The sequence below is a fragment of the Lynx canadensis genome, chromosome C2 (assembly GCF_007474595.2).
Source record: "Lynx canadensis isolate LIC74 chromosome C2, mLynCan4.pri.v2, whole genome shotgun sequence".
Lineage (NCBI taxonomy): Eukaryota > Metazoa > Chordata > Mammalia > Carnivora > Felidae > Lynx > Lynx canadensis.
The window spans coordinates 103,102,925-103,120,862 of NC_044311.2; the positions used below are offsets into that span (position 1 = coordinate 103,102,925).

Genomic DNA, 17,938 nt, shown 5'->3' on the forward strand with positions numbered 1-17,938 from the left:
AGGTATGATTTGTATTTCCCTGATGATGAGTGATATTGAGTATCTTTTCATGTGTCTGTTAGCCTTCTGGATGCCGTCTTTGGAAAAATGTCTGTTCATATCCTCTGCCCATTTCTTCATTGGATTATTTATTTTTTGGATGTTGAGTTTGGTAAGTTCTTTATAAATTTTGGATACTAACCTTTTATCCAGTATGTCATTTGTAAATATCTTCTCCCATTCCGTCAGTTGCCTTTTAGTTTTGTTGATTGTTTCCTTCACTGTGCAGAAGCTTTTTATCTTGATGAAGTCCCAATAGTTCATTTTTGCTTTTGCTTCCTTTGTCTCTGGAGACATCTCTAGTAAGAAGTTGCTGCAGTTCTGGTTGCTTTTGTAATTCTTCTCTGTTTTTTCCTTCTTCTCTCACTCTTTTCCCCTGTGGTTTGATGGTTTAGTGTTACGGTTCTTTTCTCTTTCTTCTCTTTGTATCTATGGTAGGTTTTGTTTTATGGTTACCTTAAGGCTCATATATCTTGGCTTATATATGTAGCAGTCTATTTCAAGCTAATGGTCACTTAAGTTTGGATGTATTCTAAAAGCGCTACATTTCTACACCCCTCCCCTCCATGTTTTGTTTAGTGGTTGATGCACTGCTTTTACTATATATTTGCATTTACCAATGAGATTTTTTTCTTTCTTTCTTTTTTTTCCCCAAAGAGATTTTTTTCTTATTGTATTTTCTTATGTCAAGTTATGGTCTTTACTTTTTTCACTTAACATTTCTTGTAGGCCAGTTTAGTGGTGATGAACTTTTTAAATTTTGCTTGCCTAAGAAACTCTTTATCTCTCCTTCAAGTCAGAATTATAACCTTGCCAGGTATAGTATTCTTGGTTGTAGGTTTTTTCCTTTCAGCACTTTAAATATATCCTGCCATCCCCTTCTGGCCTGCAAAGTTTCTGCTGAAAAATCACCTGATAGCCTTATGGGGTGTCCCTTGTATGTAGATAATTGTTTTTCTCTTGTGGCCTTTAATATTCTTTCTTTATCTTTAAATTTTTCCATTTTAGTTATATGTCTTATTATGACTCTCTTTGGGTTCATCTTGTTTGGGACTCTCTGTAATTTATGGACCCTGGATAAAGGCTTTCTTCCCCAGGTTAGGGATGTTTTCAGCCATTATTTATTCAAATAATATTCTGTCCCTTTCTCTTTTCCTTCTGGGACCCCAGTAATGTCAGTGTTAGTACGCTTGATATTGTCCCAGAGGTTTCTTAAATTGTCATAATTTTTTAAAACTCTTTTATTGTTGTTGTTCTGATTGGGTAATTTCCACTATTTTTTCTCTCAGTTTGTTGATGCATTCTTCTATATCACCTAATCAGCTGTTGACTTCCCTTAAGTATATTTTTTCATTTCAGTTATTATACTTTTCAGCTCTGATTGGTTCTTTGTTATATTTTCTAACTTTCTGTTGAAATTCTCGCTGGGTTCCTCTAGTCTTCGAAGTTCAGTGAGCATCTATCTTTGTGATCATTACTTCGAACTCTTGATCAGGTAAGTTACTTATCTCTGTTTCATTAGAGTTTTTTCCCTGGGGTTTTATCTTGTTCTTTCACTTGGAATTTACTCCTTTGTCTCCTCATTTGTTTGACTTTCCATGCTCATTTCTATGAATTACGTGGAACAGGTCTTGAAGTAGTGACCTTGTGTAGGGGTGTGTCCTTTGAGTAGACTGCATGTGCCTGGTAGCTTTGGAAGGCCAGATGGATGGCATATGGGCTGGGGTGTGCCATACCAGGGCTGCTTTGGCAGTGTGGTTGGATTAAGCACAGGCTGGGAAGGTCCTAGAGCATGCTATGTTGGGGCCACCTTCTGAAGATGGTGTGGGACAGGGACCCAGGACACACTGGTGAGGCTCTAGTAGGCTGGCTAGAGTGCCTGGACCCTGTTCTCATTTGTGCTATCAAGGTGGTGGGGGAAGAATTGTGCTCACTGGTATATTTGACCCTGGAGAGGGTTCTGGCAGTTTCCCACCCATTTAGCAGATTCTCTAGGTTAGTGAATGGATTTCCTTCACTTCAAATCTTGTTGCCCTTTAAACAGTTCTTTTTGCACTCTGCCCCATGGTGGGTGAGTCTGTGAATAGCCCTCCCCCCCACCCCTGCCAGTGATATCCCTCTCTACTGTAGGTTACAGTTACCATTGTTACTGTTTCTCCCTTTCTCCTACCCTTCTCTATTCTATTGTGCAGAAGCTGTTCAGTCAGTGTCAGTTCTTCAGGAGGAATTGCTTTATATGTAGGTATACATTCAGTGCATCATGGGAGAAGATGGTCAGGTTCTTCCTACACTGTCATCTTAGACTGCCTTCCTGCTTTACTTTTGATTTCTGATTCTACTGAAGATCATATTTGAAAAGTGAAATATAACATGCCTGAGACTTTCTTTATAAATCTTCTGTTCATTTCCCAATTTGTATCAAAGTGATGCTTCCTTTTCATCAGTCTCATTCTTCTGGGAAGTACCAAGGGTCTCCTGGATCAATCAATATAGCTGATCTTTTCAAATTAAATTGCTTCCATCTTAGTGAGTTTGGGCAAAAAATGTTTTAAGCCAAAGGAAAATGTGGATTTGTCTCTATTTTCTCAGGGAATTCTAGTAAATGGAATTTCATCTATCTAAATTACTGGTATTAAGTGATGACTGTTTCCCATTCTAGCACGTTTTTATTCACCTTTCAAAGTGATATTCTTAGATATATGTTACCAGGAAGTAGATATAATGTAAATGCTTATTTTGTTCCCTAAAAGGTAGTTAAGGAGGCTTGTACCTTTGCCAAGTTTCATATGAGGTTCTGATAAACTGTCAAATCTGATACTTGGTATTTACGGTATGGACTGATTTAATCCTTCATAGCTTTATCCTTTAGGATTACCCCTCTCTCTGTTTGCCATATTTACTTGCATATGATTTCCCTTAAAGGTTCTCTGGAGGCAAAATTTTTGTGTAAGAAAGTGTACAGTTCCTTCTATGTTATGTCATCCTTAGTGGGTTAGCCCTTTCTTTCTTTCTTTCTTTCTTTCTTTCTTTCTTTCTTTCTTTCTTTCTTTCAAGGCATTATAGCTCTCATGGCTGCATCAGAACAAATTAAACGCTTGGAATGTCCCTATTTGACCAAAGTAGGGGCATGTAACAGGTATTAAACAGTGATTAAATGCTTTGGCCTCTTGGTCACCCAGAGGTGACCTAAACTTCTAGAAATGAACACTGAAGTATTATTTATAAGAATACATGACTGTACTTTGTGGTTAGTCATTTTCTGTATTTTTGTAGCAAACAGAAAAAAGAATACTGTGGGTAAAATTATAGTTGCTTTAGCTAATTTTATCCCAAGGTCTCTAACAGGTTCAGAAGAGGACTAGATAGGAATTTTTGGTGTCATGTCATTGGTTTCCTTCCTTGGTCATATTCTGTTCATTACTTTTTATCAGTAACTTGTATATCAAACAAACATGTTTGAATTCATGTTTGACCCTGAATTAGGAGGAATCTCTCCCAGTAGGCATAACAGAAACAATATATGAAAGAGTTAAAGTCCAAAAGATAAATGTGGTGTAACTAATGTAACTAAACCTGAGTTTAGGTTTTAAAAATCTATCATGTAAGTATAGACTGGAAAGTGATTTACATGAAAAAAAAAAAGCATAGATGTCTTAATTGATCACAAGCTTAGTATAAGCTGAGAGTGTGACAGAGTTGCTAAAATATTTATGGAACTTAACAAGATGGTGATGGTACTGATAAACCATACCCTGCTTACACCGTGTCTGGAGAGTGATGTTTAGATGGGGATGCTTTGGGAGGGACATGGATTTACCAGGTTACAGAAAATGACCTGGTAGGGGGTCATTGATAGAATTGAGCATCATTTTATGTAGGAGAGAAAGGCCTTAATGAAAATGTGATAGCCTTGTCATGTGATAGCTGGGAATTCAGAGAGCAGAACTTGGATGGCTGAATAGAAGTAGAAGACAGAGCTAGCGCAGCATGGGAGTGTTAGGCTGTTTTTGCAAGGAAGAGGCACACAGATTACCTTTTTCCTTTGGTGTTTGGTATAAGGATATTCAGAGAAGTCATGTAATTCACTGCTGACAGCTCAGAGCCTGGAGCCTGTTTCAGATTCTATGCTTCCCTCTCTCTCTGACCCTCCCCCCCATTCATGCTCTGTCTCTCTCTGTCTCAAAAATAAATAAACGTTTAAAAAAAATTTAAAGATCTTCATTCATCATTAAAACTTCTTTGCCATAGACCCCTAACACTGAAAGGAGCCCAAATGGTGTGGAATTGGAGTCAACCTGCTTTCTCATTGGAGCAGCAGGTTCTTTGTAAGTTATTCAGGGACACTAAGTTTATGGTTTGCTATTGAATACTCTGCAATACTCTGCTTGTGGGACAGTCTTTTAATTTTCTAGGAATGCTTTGTACCCTCTCATATCCCACCCACTTAAATAGACTAATAACACTTTAAAAGTATTTCTTTTGTAAACTGTACATCTTATGTGTCCCTTCATGAATTTGTATAATCTGAATTATTTAATCTTTGTTATACACTGGTAGTCGAAAACAAAATTTGGATCAGCCAAACCTGGATCTGAGTTTTGATTTTGTCATTTACTAGCTGTGGACCTTCGGCAGTACCTTAAGCCTGACACTTCACCACTGTGCATTGAGAATTCCTCTGCCATTTAGGATTGTTGTGAGGATTAAAATAAAAATATGTTTTTTAATAGGGTTTTTAACGTTTTTATTTTATTTTTGAGAGAGAAAACAAGCACGGGAGGGGCAGAGAGAGAGGGAGACAGAGGATCTGAAGCAGGCTCTATGCTGACAGCAGAGAGCCCATGGTGGGACTCGAACTCACAAACTGTGAGATCATGACCTGAGCCAAAGGCAGACGATTAATGACTGAGTCACCCAGATGCCCCCATAATATGTTTTGTTTTAAACATGAAAATACTCAGCACACTTCTCGACATATTCGCAAATAAACATTATTTACATTATGTACATGTTACTGTACAACTGGATCATGTCAAGTGGACGGAATGACCACCCTATGCAAGGCAGTCTTGTAGGCATTTGGGATTCAGCGCAGCAACAACAGAAGGGTCCTTCCCTCATAAAGCTTATGTTCTAAGTGGCTTCCTAATAAAAGTAACCATCTGTTATTTCTCAGTTCCTATAGGTCAGAAATTGGAGAGTGGTTCTGTGGGGTGCTTTTATCTTGGGATCCCTCATGAAGTTGCCAAGAGATTTTGCCTGGGGTTGCTAGAGGCTTGGTGGGAGCTGGAGGCTACACTTCCAAGGTGGCTGACTTCACATGGCTGGCAGCTTGGTTCCTCTTTATAGGGACCACTGCACTGGGCATCTTGAGTGCTTTCATGGCACAGGAAATGGCTTCTACCAGAGGGAGCAATTCAGGAAAACAAAGTAGAAACTGCAGTCTTTTAGAACCTGGTCTCAAAAGTCACATGCCGTCATTTCTACCATGCTTTTTTGGTCACACGGGTCAGCCTGGATTCAGTGTGGGAGGGCACTGCACAAAGGCACAGATACCAGGGGGGAGTAACTCTGTCAGAGGACATCTTGGAGGGTGGGCATCACAGTAAGTCATGAAAGAATTTTATGGGAAGACATTTCCAGGAAGAGAGGAGAGTAAGTGTAAAGACAGGCTAAAAGGGCGAGCATGGCTCGAGCACAGTGATTAGGAAGAGGTGAGGTAGATGTGGGCAGATGCTGTAGGGTCTTGAGCAACGTGACAAGAAGTGGCTGTATTGAGAATATAAAGAGTTTTGAGAAAAGAGCATTACTTGATTTATGCTTTTAAAAGATTATTCTGGCTGCTGAGTGGAGAATTGATTTTATATGGGGCAAGAAAAGAGGAAGGGAGATGAGTTAGGATACCATTACTGTATTCCAGGTGAGAAATTACTGTGGCCTGGGCTGGAGTGGTGAGTATCATTCAGTTTATAGATCTAATATAAAGACAGAGCCACCAAGACTTCCTGATGGCTTGGATGTGGAGTGGAGAGGAACTTAGGAGCCATGAATGCCTTCTAAGTCTTTTGCCTGAGCAAAATCTTAAGAATGATAGGGAAGATACAGGGTAGAGGTTAGGAGTGATGGTCAATGGAGCTATTTCTACTCATTCTGGTTGTACTAAGTGTGAGTGGTCTACCTGACATCCAGGTCTAGCTATTGACATTATACTGGCCAGAAAATTTTTGATCATGCCTCATTACATGTTTTGATGAATAATTAAGGACTATAACTATTTTATAGTATGAATAAACCAGGTAAAGTCTCATAATTTAAAAAGAATAATTATGTTTGTGGATACTGCAACATGGTTATAGTTCATAATTGGGGGCTAATTTTATCTGCATAAGTAAGTTTGGAACTGTAGTTTTCTTTACTTGTAGTCTGTTTTTTTTCCAAATTTTAAATTTAAAATACTATATATTAGCCAAAATGTTTTGTACAATTGTACATGTCAGTATTAAATGCCAATGAAAGTTTAAATTTCTGAAGGTGGTTATGATCGAAATAGTCACTCAGAATGCTTTATAGCAATGCTCTATAGTTCTGCAACATAAAACGTTAAAATTTACTCTTTTTTCATATTTTTATTTCTCTTGAGGGTGAGGAGTTCTATTTTGCTCTTAAAAATGTAAAACTAGGGGCGCCTGGGTGGCTCAGTTGGTTAAGCGGCCGACTTCGGCTCAGGTCATGATCTCGCGGTCCATGAGTTTGAGCCCCGCGTCGGGCTCTGTGCTGACAGCTCAGAGCCTGGAGCTTGTTTCAGATTCTGTGTCTCCCTCTCTCTGATCCTCCTCTGTTCATGCTCTGTCTCTCTCTGTCTCAAAAATAAATAAAAACGTTAAAAAAAGTTTAAAAAAAATGTAAAACTAATAAAAATTCAAATAATACAGAGTTAGATATTGGAAAAAATCAAGTAACTAAAACCCCCCTTTACCACATGTCATTCACTGTGTGCTCTAGCAAAACATAATATCCCTAAATAGGAAACTCTGCTAGAAGTTCAATAAATATTCTTCCAGATTGTCTTATGCACAGTGCATTCACATACATACATGTGTGCTCACATACACATTTATACTTTTTTAAAACATAAAATTTAGGGGTGCCTGGGTGGCTCAGTTGGTTACATTTCCAACTCTTGATTTCTGCTCAGGTCATGATCTCACAGTTTGTGAGTTCAAGCCCTGTGTCTGGCTCTGCGTTGACAGCATGGAGCCTGCTTGGGATTCTATCTCTCTCTCTGCCCCTCCCCCACTGGCACTGTCTGTCTCTATCAAAATAAATAAATAAACTTTAAAGAAAAAACATAAAATTTATACACAACTTGCTCTTTTCACTTACAAATTATCTCTTGAAGATCTTTCTCTGTCATCATTAAATATTCTATACAGTACTTCATTTAACTGTTTATTGATATATATTCAAGATTTTTAGAGTTTTTATTGTTACAGTGCTAAAGTTTTATTGTTACAGGACATGTTTGGTCATCATTTGACAGATGTATATTTATGCTAATATGCCATTATTTCTGTAGAACAGACACAGAAGTAAATTTCTGAGTCAGAAGATAGGAACACAACTAATTTTGATGGGCACACCATTAATTTACCCCCCGAGAAGTAGACCCAATTTATTTTCACGCCCTTTTGTCTGGTTCCATATCTACACTTGTTATTAATAGTATTTTCTGTTTTCATTTTTGCCATTCTAAGGAGCAAAACTTTTATACTGTTTTAGTTTTCATTTTCCTCAATAGTTTTCTTTTTTCTTTTAGAAAGCTTTTATTTTTAAGTAATTTCTACACCCAGCATGGGGCTCGAACTTACAACCCCAAGACCAAGAGTTGCATGCTCTACCGACTGAGCCAGCCGGGCACCTCTCAATGCTTTTCATTGACTTTATGTTTTCTCAGCTCCTTTAGAAGAAAATATTCAATAAACTGTTTTATGTAGAAAGTGAACATAAAATATTTGAATGCAGTCATTGGAAAAAACCAGAGAGGTAGAAAGTGAAATGTGTGAGGAAGAGTGAAGGCCTAAAATGTGGCAAAACAAGGTGGTATAGAGAGAAGGCAGAAACAGTGTGGAGGTGAAGGCTGTGGGCTAGGGTTGTGGACAGAAGTGTAAAATAAAAGTAAAGTTTGGGAGATGGGTTTGGAAAAAATTCTAACCACTGTGAAACTGAAGGCCCAGTCCTGGAGGGAACACCATGCCCCTGCCATCAGTTGCAAGGAAGGAGGAGCTGACAGCCAGAGGGGCTCTCTTCCTTATCCTCCGAGGCATACATTACTCTGGGTTTTAAAGGAATTTTTTTTTAAGTTTATTTGTTTATTTTGAGAGAGAGACAGCATGAGTGGGGGAGGGACAGAGAGAGAGAGAGAGAGACAGACAGAGAATCCCAAGCAGGCACCTTGCTGCCAGCACAGAGCCTGACGCAGGGGCTTGAACTCATGAAATCATGAGATCATGACCTTAGCCCAAACCAAGAGTTGGATGCTTGACCAACTGAGCCACCCAGGTGCCCCTTAAAGGCATTTTTATCTGCAAGAGTCTACCAGTAGGAAAAATTAGAAGTGTCTGGCTGAGGTAGACTTCCAGTTAAGGATGAGGATTTGACTGAAAATTGTTTCCTTTATAGGAATGGGCAGATTCATCACACTGAACTTGCACAAGAATATATGTGTCATTGTTAGCTTTTTGTAATTGTTATGTACAATTGTAAAATTTAAATTATGAAAGTATGCAGGTCATCTGAGATGTTTCAGATCATCTGGGACCAGGTTGTCTCAGTGACACAAACTGCAAACAGAGCACATGTTGTTTTGGTCTTTGTTGTTTAAAATTGAGCACTAATGCATAGTTGGCATTCTTTTGTGCCACTTTTACTTTCGAGGGTATAAGCATGAAGCATGGAGTCTGTGAAATGCTATAAAATATGACCTATAAAATAGTTTAATTCATATCATCTTTAAAGGATCACTTCATTGTTCAGCTTCTCCTTAATTTCACTTTAGTTTAAAAAAAGTGACTTCAAATGAATGATTCAAACCAGATTAAGTATGTGATTAATATGTGATTTTTAAAAAACAAATGGCAATTCCAGTATATAGAGACCCAATAATTTTTTTGCTTTAAAACTTAGGTTTTGCTGTTGTCTAAATGTCTTAGAGACCGATTTGAAATACACCTAGGTTATGACTTAATAATGTTCATTGTGAAAGAAAATCAAGGGAAAAAACTGAGAATTACCTTACTTTAGATTTTATGGGTGTTCCTTTCTTGCGACTAACTATAATTTCATTGGAAAATGAACATTAAAGTTAGCAATAAAGAGACAAAGTTATTATAACGAACTATTCGTGAAACCATAGAAGTAGATGAACATAGGATGACATTTATTTTTAAATAATTTTTTAATTATTAAGTTTTAAATAATTTTTAGTTATTTTGAATATTTTAAAAATAATTTTAAATAATTTTAAAGTTTATTTATTTTGAGAGAGAGCACGAGCAGGGAAGGGGCAGAGAGAGAGGGAGAGAGAGAAGAACCCCAAGCAAGCTCCGCACTGTCAGCACAGAGCCCGATGTGGGGCTCCATCTCACAACAGTAAGATCATGACCTGAGCTGAAATCAAGAGTCAGGCACTTAACTAACTAAGCCACCCAGATGGTTATAACAGTAAGTCTTTTCAGGGAAATAACTGGACAAGCTTGTATAAATCCTTCAGAGTCTTAACAAAAAATTATCTAGTTACTTATTTCTTCATTCCCAATGTATTTTCCCTCTAGAGCCTACATTGAGGGAGCAAGCACTTAATATAATATTAATAGATAATATTAGACAATAATAGTGTAGTAAACATTTATCCCAAACTAGCATTGACTAAATTCTTTAGCTCTATCGATACCTTTAGTTCTCATGACAACCGTGTGAGATAGATACCCCTGTTACCATCCCCACTTATAGACAGGAAATAGAATCACAGAAAATGAAATAATGTGCCCAGTGCTACACTACTAAGGGACACAGATAGGACTTTAACTCAGACAGGATGGGATCCGGGTAGTCCAATTCTTTTTTTTTTTTTCTTTTTAATGTTTATTTAGAGAGAGAGAGAGAGATCTAGCAGGGGAGGGCAGAGAGAGAGGGAGACAGAATCCCAAGGAGGCTCAGTGTGGAGCCCGATGTGGGGCTTGAACCCATGAACCATGAGATCATGACCTGAACCGAAATCAAGAGCCGGATGCTTAACTAACTGAGTCACCCAGACGCCCCCAGGTAGTCCAATTCTTAATGCTTAATCATGGTGTTCTGTCTTGAGTGTATTTGTACTGCATTTGTGGAGATAATGGAAGAGAGTCTTAAAATATAAACAGACTTCAGCTAACAGACATTTAAACTATGTGTGACCTGTTTGTATAGTGATGAATTTGCATTACCGTACACATTATTTGAAAGTCAGAAGATATAAATGCAATTCTAGATCAAGTTATCATTCAAAAGCCATTGCTTATTAGCATAGATTCCAGGGATTGGTAAACATTTTCTATAAAGGGCCTGATAGTAAATATGTGATCACATTCCATCTCTTTTGTATATTCTTATTTTTCCTTTAAAAATAGAAAAATCATTCTTAGGTCTCAGGCTGTGCCAAAAGCAAGCTGCTGGCTCACTTTGGCCTATGGGCCATATTTTGCTTATCCCTGGTATCAACTCAGGGGCATATAGGTTTAGACTCTCCCTCTGCTTGAGAAAATGCCTGCCTGAGGATATTTTGGCTTTCAGGGATACCTGTAGTTCTCTACCCACCTCTTGCTGAACATTTGATGCCTTTCTAAACACAGAAGGTATCAGAGAATGGTGACTGCCTGAGTCCACAGGGGTATAAGGCAAAAGTTACAGAATGAGATGTACAGAGCTTTGAGCATTCTGAAATCCAACATTCTGGAATTTTTTCTCAGGATGATGATTTAAGCTACTATGAAAAATCCTGACTTTAAGGAATCCTCTGTAACAGATATACATAGTTTCATCTGCATTCAGTGAACCTCTATTCCAGAGGGCTTTCCTCACCTCTACTTTGCTCTGACTGAGTTTATGGAGATAAATATATATTTATCTATCTATTTATTTGTTTATTCCTTTTCCTTGATTGTTCTAGAGCTCTCACTAAACAACAGGTTTTGAAAACAAGCTTCTTGAGCAATAAAGTGGAAAATATGTTTTGGTAGTTTGAAATGGTAATGTATGTTTCTGAGCATTTTAGTTAGAGATAGTTGTTTTGAGACTAGGAGAACTGGTTTATCCAGTGTCAGTGACCTGAGTAAGAGGGTTATGTATATTAGCTCAAAATTTTGGTCATGGAGCAGTTGCATAGAAATTTTTCTTTTTAAGAAAATGATCCCATTTTATATGTATAAATGAACATTTGTATGGGCAGAAATTTTGTTATCTCTCTCCTGAAGTTCCCTTCCAAAAGCAAAATTGCCAAGTATTGAAAGGCAAGGAATTTCTTCCTAGGTATACAGTTTGCTGATTTACTAGTTGGATGCAACTCACTGTGTGAAGCTTTCTTCATAATTATGTATACCTGGAGTGTATATTCTTTCTAAAGAATATTCTTTAAGTATTATGTACCTTAAAATGATAACCTGACTTGATCAGTTCTTTTTTTCTTTTCAGAAAGTATCTGTATGTCACGTCTTCTTTTAAAGGAGCATTTAAAAATGAAGTTGAAAAGGCAGAAGAAGCAGTAAAGATTGGTATGTAATTATCTATGTCCTACATCTCATTGTTGTTCATTCACTCAGCCAACATTAATTGTACTTTTATTCTGAGATATATACTGTTATAGCATTGTAGGAATGACCACAATTAATCGAACTCCTGCCTCTAAGGAGCTTCATAACACATTTTTCTGTCTCTGGCTTTGTTGAATTATGACATATTAATTAAAGGTATGTTATTATATTTTTACTTATTATTACTTAATTTCTATTAGTCCAAATACACACTTGGAACTAGATTGATATATATTAGAAACTCTGGTTGGCATGATGCCGAGTTAGATCATTTTCAAGACTAGCCTTATACCCACTTTAAGAAGGAATGTTCTACACATTCATTCCGCCCACCCCCCCCCCCAAAGAGGACAAAGCCATATTTTTCCAGCAATCCAAAAGCAAGGAGTAACTTTAATCTATATTTCACAGATTGTAGAGAGTTTTTAGTCAGCCGAACATTCAGTCATAACCCTTTAATTTGTAGGTATATAGTTATGCCCTGTCAATTATAATGTCTAAGAGGAAGCCCATTGTGGCTACCTGCACCTAGAATATGTGAAAGCTGTGGAAAGAACATAGGATTTTCTGAGATGATTATTTGGAAGCCATCCCCACTGGTCCTGGTCATAATGTATATACACACTGCTCACTTAAAATTGATTAAAAGAACTTTCTGATGTTGTAATTATCTTGCTTCTGCTTCCAGCTGAACGTGTATTGAAACAAGCACAAATCACAGTAAACCAGCCTGACAGAACTTCTTTGTCTTCTGCCAAGGTATGACATATAGTCTTCCTAAATGGCCAAGTGTCATTTGCTTTTTCCTGTACACAGTTGTCTCTTATCATTTACTTCCTAAACTGATAAACACAGACAAGCTCCGAAGCTTAAGTTGATTTTAACCCAGGTAAACAGAGCAGAGGCATGCAGAGAAAGGAGAGGGTACTCAGCAGTGAGAGAAGGCTGAGTCTGAGCAAAGATGAGCAACGTGGGGTGAATTTGGAACAGTGGGGAAGAGCACTGCAGCTCATTTCTTTAAAATGAAAAGAAAAGTAATATGAGAAAGAGAGAAAATAATGAAAAACTAGCAGAAAAAAGCAGCCTATCAAGTTTCCTTGAAAATATCTTTTCAAATTATTGCTCCCTATGCACCTGAATAAATGGGAAACGCAAGGAGAAGACTAATAAGCCATCCTTTTTTCTGGTGCTAGGAATTATGTGCTATAATTATGAATATTAATAACTACTTCCAGCTTACAAAGCTTTTTTCTTATGAGTTGCTCCACATAGTTCATAAACATTTTCTATAATCCTTGCAATGCACCCATGAGTAAGATAGGTTATAAAGAACTATTATTATTAATTATAATGCATGGCAACCAAGAAGAAGAATATTGCTTCAGGACATGTAGGTTTGTTTTTACCAAAAATGCGGTGCAAAGCTTTCTACCAGGGTAAATTATGAAGCAGCATTTTATTTACTTGCATATAAAAGGATAAATAGGTATATGGAGAAAAAAAATGCTTTGCTTCACTTTTCCTTCATTCTCTTCTTCAGACTCAGTGTAGGAATCCTTTCCGTGATTCGCCCTTAAACTTTCAAGGACCAGGGCTGAGTTTGATAAAGAGCTCTCTCATATCAACTGATCATGAATAGGGAATGAAATCAAAGAGTAGCACGTGATAATGTCCCAAAGCTACCTATGGCCTTCCCAAAATTCTCTTACTTTTTTCTTTTCACTTATTATTTTAAAGTAAATGTAGACCTATCTTACTGTTATTGATTTTTAAAGAAAGGTTTAAGCTTTTTTTTTATTTTGTCTCAAAGAAATCAATTTCCTTGGCTTTATGTATTTGAGAAACAAGAGAAGCAGATGCCTTTTAATGGGTCAGGACCTTTCTTTCTTCTTGCCTTAGGCTTACCTCTCATTGCCTCTTTGTGCTCTGAGTGCATTGACAGGAGGGGGGGGAGGGGGGTGTCTTTGACCATCTTGCTTTGTTGCTGGGCAAAGAGAGCAAAGCAGAATGACCTTGGCTTTTGACCTCTTAAATTCCTCTAGGCAGTTGAGTGGTTGAATTTGAAGTGAAATACTTACAAATCAGTTACCATTTGCTTTTACTTTAAAGTCAGTGAAAATAATGTTCAGTCAGTGGTATATTCACCAAATGAGATGCCATCTTTTACATCAGGTAGATGGAGCACATTAAAAATCTGTTATTATTTGTGAAATTATAATAATGCATTATTTCTTTTCTGCCTGGTTAGAGTTAGTGTACTAGAGATAGGGCAGTGAATGAGCCAGTATATCAAATTAAGAGAAGACAAGAAAGACAGGTGGGCATTGGTATTCAGGTACTCTGAAAGGGAGAAAGCCTAGGGATGGGATATCCTATAAAGGGAAAAGCTTGGGGAGTATCAAGGGTATCTGGAACTTGATAATAAAGAAGATGTTTTCTTATGGTGACTGACAAAAATTTTTAATAACTTTTTTTTTTCTGAAAGATGCCACAGTACTTGATTTAGCATTTTGTTGTTGTTGTTGTTGTTGTTCTCACAAGCAAAAGTCAGAGTCTAGGTACATGGAATGACTTTTCCAAGCTTTTGTGTAGTTTGTGTGAAAGCCAGTGTGACATTACAGGGAGAAATAGCTCTTTAAAAGACAGAGAACATTGGATTATGTGCAAAAAGGGAACCATGGGCCAGGAGTTGGTGTGTCCCCCTAGCTATTAGAATGGAATCATTTATCAAGTATTTATTGTCTACCATTATACAATTGCATTAGGCAATGTGACCTATCACTGTTACCCTTGTGAAACATTTGGGTAATGGGATAATAAATATCAGCTCAGCTTTCATTAATTTAATAGAATTATGTTCTCTCCTAACCAAATGTACTTCTCCAGGATGTATTACAGAAAGCTTTGGAAGATGTTGAAGCAAAGCATACGATTCTTAAAGTGAAACAGAGGTAAGATGTAAGATTTTCTGTTTGCCAGAATCCTCTGCACTTTGATAAAGCAAATTCTGATTTCTGAGGAGGCAGATTTGGTGGTTAATGTGATAACTTCTCTTTCTCAGCCTATGACATCTTATATTAAGCGTAATATGGTCAAAATCCCCCAACCGCAAAATCAATGAAGGTATTTATAAAATATATATTTGCATGCATACATATGTTTACATAATATTAAAACTTCTGAATACAGGGTGAAAAATTAGCTCAGTGTCCTGTTGAAGAAGTGAACTTTGCCCAGAGGATCAGCTGACAACTTTACTTTTTTTTTGTCCTTTGGCAGACACAGCCCTCTGGAGGGTTGGTTCTGGTTTCTTCTCTCTTCTAGTTCTTGCATAAAATTTAAAATGTTTAGAAAATGTTTCAAATACATGTACCACATATGTAGTTCAGATACAAATAGCAACCCTAAATTACAAAACCATTATTTACATTTGGAAGGTTGACTTGGTCTCCAGCTTGGGTGTTAAACAAGTTAAACTGAGGATAATCAGAGTTGTCTGGGTAAGGTCAGTCTTTGAAAACTGGGATAACTTTGAGAAACCAATTTTTAGGGAAGTATTACTAGTTTCCAGAATTATTGTTTGTGAACTATGAAGTGCTATATAACCATAACTTTCCTCAAACCTAAATTTGAAGTGTTAACTATGCATTTATCAAAATAAGTACTAAATAAATCCATAGAAATCGATATTAAAAAACAAGGTCCTCTGGGGCGCCTGGGTGGCTCAGTCGGTTGAGCGGCCGACTTCAGCTCAGGTCATGATCTCACAGCTGGTGAGTTCGAGCCCCGCATCGGGCTCTGTGTTGACAGCTCAGAGCCTGGAGCCTGCTTTCGATTCTGTGCCTCACTCTCTGTCTCTCTGCTCCTCTCCCACTCATGCTCTCTCTCTCTCTCTCTCTCTCTCTCTCTCTCTCAAAAATAAATAAACATTAAAAAAAAAATTTAAAAAAAACAAGGTCCTCTATTTTTTTTAAGTTTTTATTTAAATTCTAGTTAGTTAACCTACAGTGTAACATGAGTTTCAGGTGTACAATAGAGTGATTCAACAGCTCCATTCAACACCTGGTGCTCATCACAACAGGTGCACTCCTGAATCTATTTTACACATTCCCTCACCCTCTTCACCCCTGGTAACCCTTAATTTGTTCTCTGTAGTTAAGAGTCTGTTTCTTCTTGGATGGTCTCTTTCTTTCTTTTTTTCATTGCTCATTTGTTTTGTTTCTTAAATGCCACATACGAATCAAAGAATATGCTATTTGTCTTTCTCTGAGTGACTTATTTCACTTAACATTATACTCTTGCTTCATCCATGTCATTGTAAATGGCAATATTTCATTATATATATATAAGGAATATATATATATATATATATATATATATATATATATATATATATGGATACTTCTTTCTCCACTCATCAGTCCATTTGACTTAGGCTATTTCTATAGCAGAGCCTTCTTTAAAGTCTTAAGAAAGAAAACTCTGGTTGATGAATTGTTTGTAGTTACATTTGTATGTATGAAAGGTGATCGACCTATATTTTATTAAAAATAATGCCAGCTAGTTGGTATGAACTTTTTTTAGAGCAAAATGCTTTTATTACAAATTTGAAGACAATCAGCATGCCATTTACTGTTGCAGAGTGATGCTGTCATATTCTGCAACATCCTGTTTTGGGGTCCCTTACATAGTCAGTATTCTTTTTTGTTGAAGAGTAAGGATTTAATATTGAGTACACATTTTTGAGAAAAAATGTGATTTGTATGTATGGAACCCAGCAAGTATGTGCTTTTAAAATGTATATGTTAATCCCAGTTGGTAATTCCCTCATAAAGTCTAATGTGCCCTATATTATGTCCATGTAGAAGGGCTAATTAGGACTTTTTCTTTGTCCTTTAATGATAGATGTATTTAGCCCGTCCAGTAAGCATATTATGTCAGTTATAGTGGCACGTAGTTATAATTTGAAAAGAAAAAGCTGTGTTTGTGGAATGAGACCTACAAGATGGGTGGAGGGGAAGAATTATATTTGGTACCATTCTTGGTAGGAAAGGAAAATAACATTGGTGAGGCACCTAATCTGTTCCAGCTTTATTTCTTCTAGTCCTCCTGACATCCCAAATGGCTAGGTAGGTATTCTTCCCATTTTTCAGATGGGACAGGAAGTTGAAGTGACTCATCCATAGTCACACGGCTGTTACAGAGATGAGTTTGTTTTTGAAGCCAAGCCTGTCTTTCCAGTTCTTATATTCAGGTGTTTTTCATAGCTCCAAGCAGCTTCCTGTTACTATGGTTGTTTCTATCATATCCTGCTATGTCTCAATTTCTGCTTTAACACTTTTAATAGAAAAGTCACATAAAACATAATATTGCAAGACAGAGTAAGAAAAACAGGAGCTCATGTCTGTTGCCCTTGTAAACTTGGCTTTATTAACTTTGATTTTGGAGAAAGAGAAAGCTAAAGAGTATTTTTTGGCATAGTCCACTCTATATAGGATATTTAGAGGCTTGAGGACATGTTGAAAGTTAGAAATCACATCCAGGGTAAAACATACTGAAATTTTAAAATAGTCAAATCATCATTTTTTAAAAATGTTGCGTGTTCCTATTAGTCCACTTAACATTTCACAAATCTTTTGTATTTTGTATTTAATCTAGGAATGCTTGTGTTTGACTGGTATGGCCATCATGTTTATGCAAAATACTTGGCTACACAAAGATATTGAGTGTACCCACTAGGTTTTGCAAAATACCTGGGTATTTTACATTTAGTTCCTTTGGTGTTTACCTTCTCAGTTTAATTATTAGCAGTTTGTAAACTATATATTTCTATTTAATAAAAACCTTTTTTTAAACTTTTCTAAATATAATGCTAGAGAATTAAAAAAAGCAAGGACTCTCTGCCTGTTCTTTGGAGTGAACATAGAAAATCGAAGCCAAGCTGGGATGTTCATTTACAGTAATAACCGCCTGATCAAAATGCATGAGAAAGTGGGCCCACAGTTGAAACTGAAGTCCTTGTAAGTATATTTTTGTTTTCAGAGGCATAGGCAGGA

At 37.0% G+C, this 17,938-nt stretch overlaps 1 protein-coding gene across 1 annotated transcript in view; it reads left to right on the forward strand.

Moving 5' to 3' along the window:
- The window catches only part of MORC1 (MORC family CW-type zinc finger 1), a 170,515-nt gene that overhangs the window by 47,657 nt on the left and 104,920 nt on the right, over positions 1–17,938 (forward strand). Inside the window, exons 10-13 of the mRNA XM_030328461.1 lie at positions 11,764–11,843; positions 12,571–12,641; positions 14,769–14,833; positions 17,759–17,902. Coding sequence (XP_030184321.1) covers positions 11,764–11,843; positions 12,571–12,641; positions 14,769–14,833; positions 17,759–17,902 — 360 coding nt within the window. The remainder of the gene's footprint in view (positions 1–11,763; positions 11,844–12,570; positions 12,642–14,768; positions 14,834–17,758; positions 17,903–17,938) is intronic.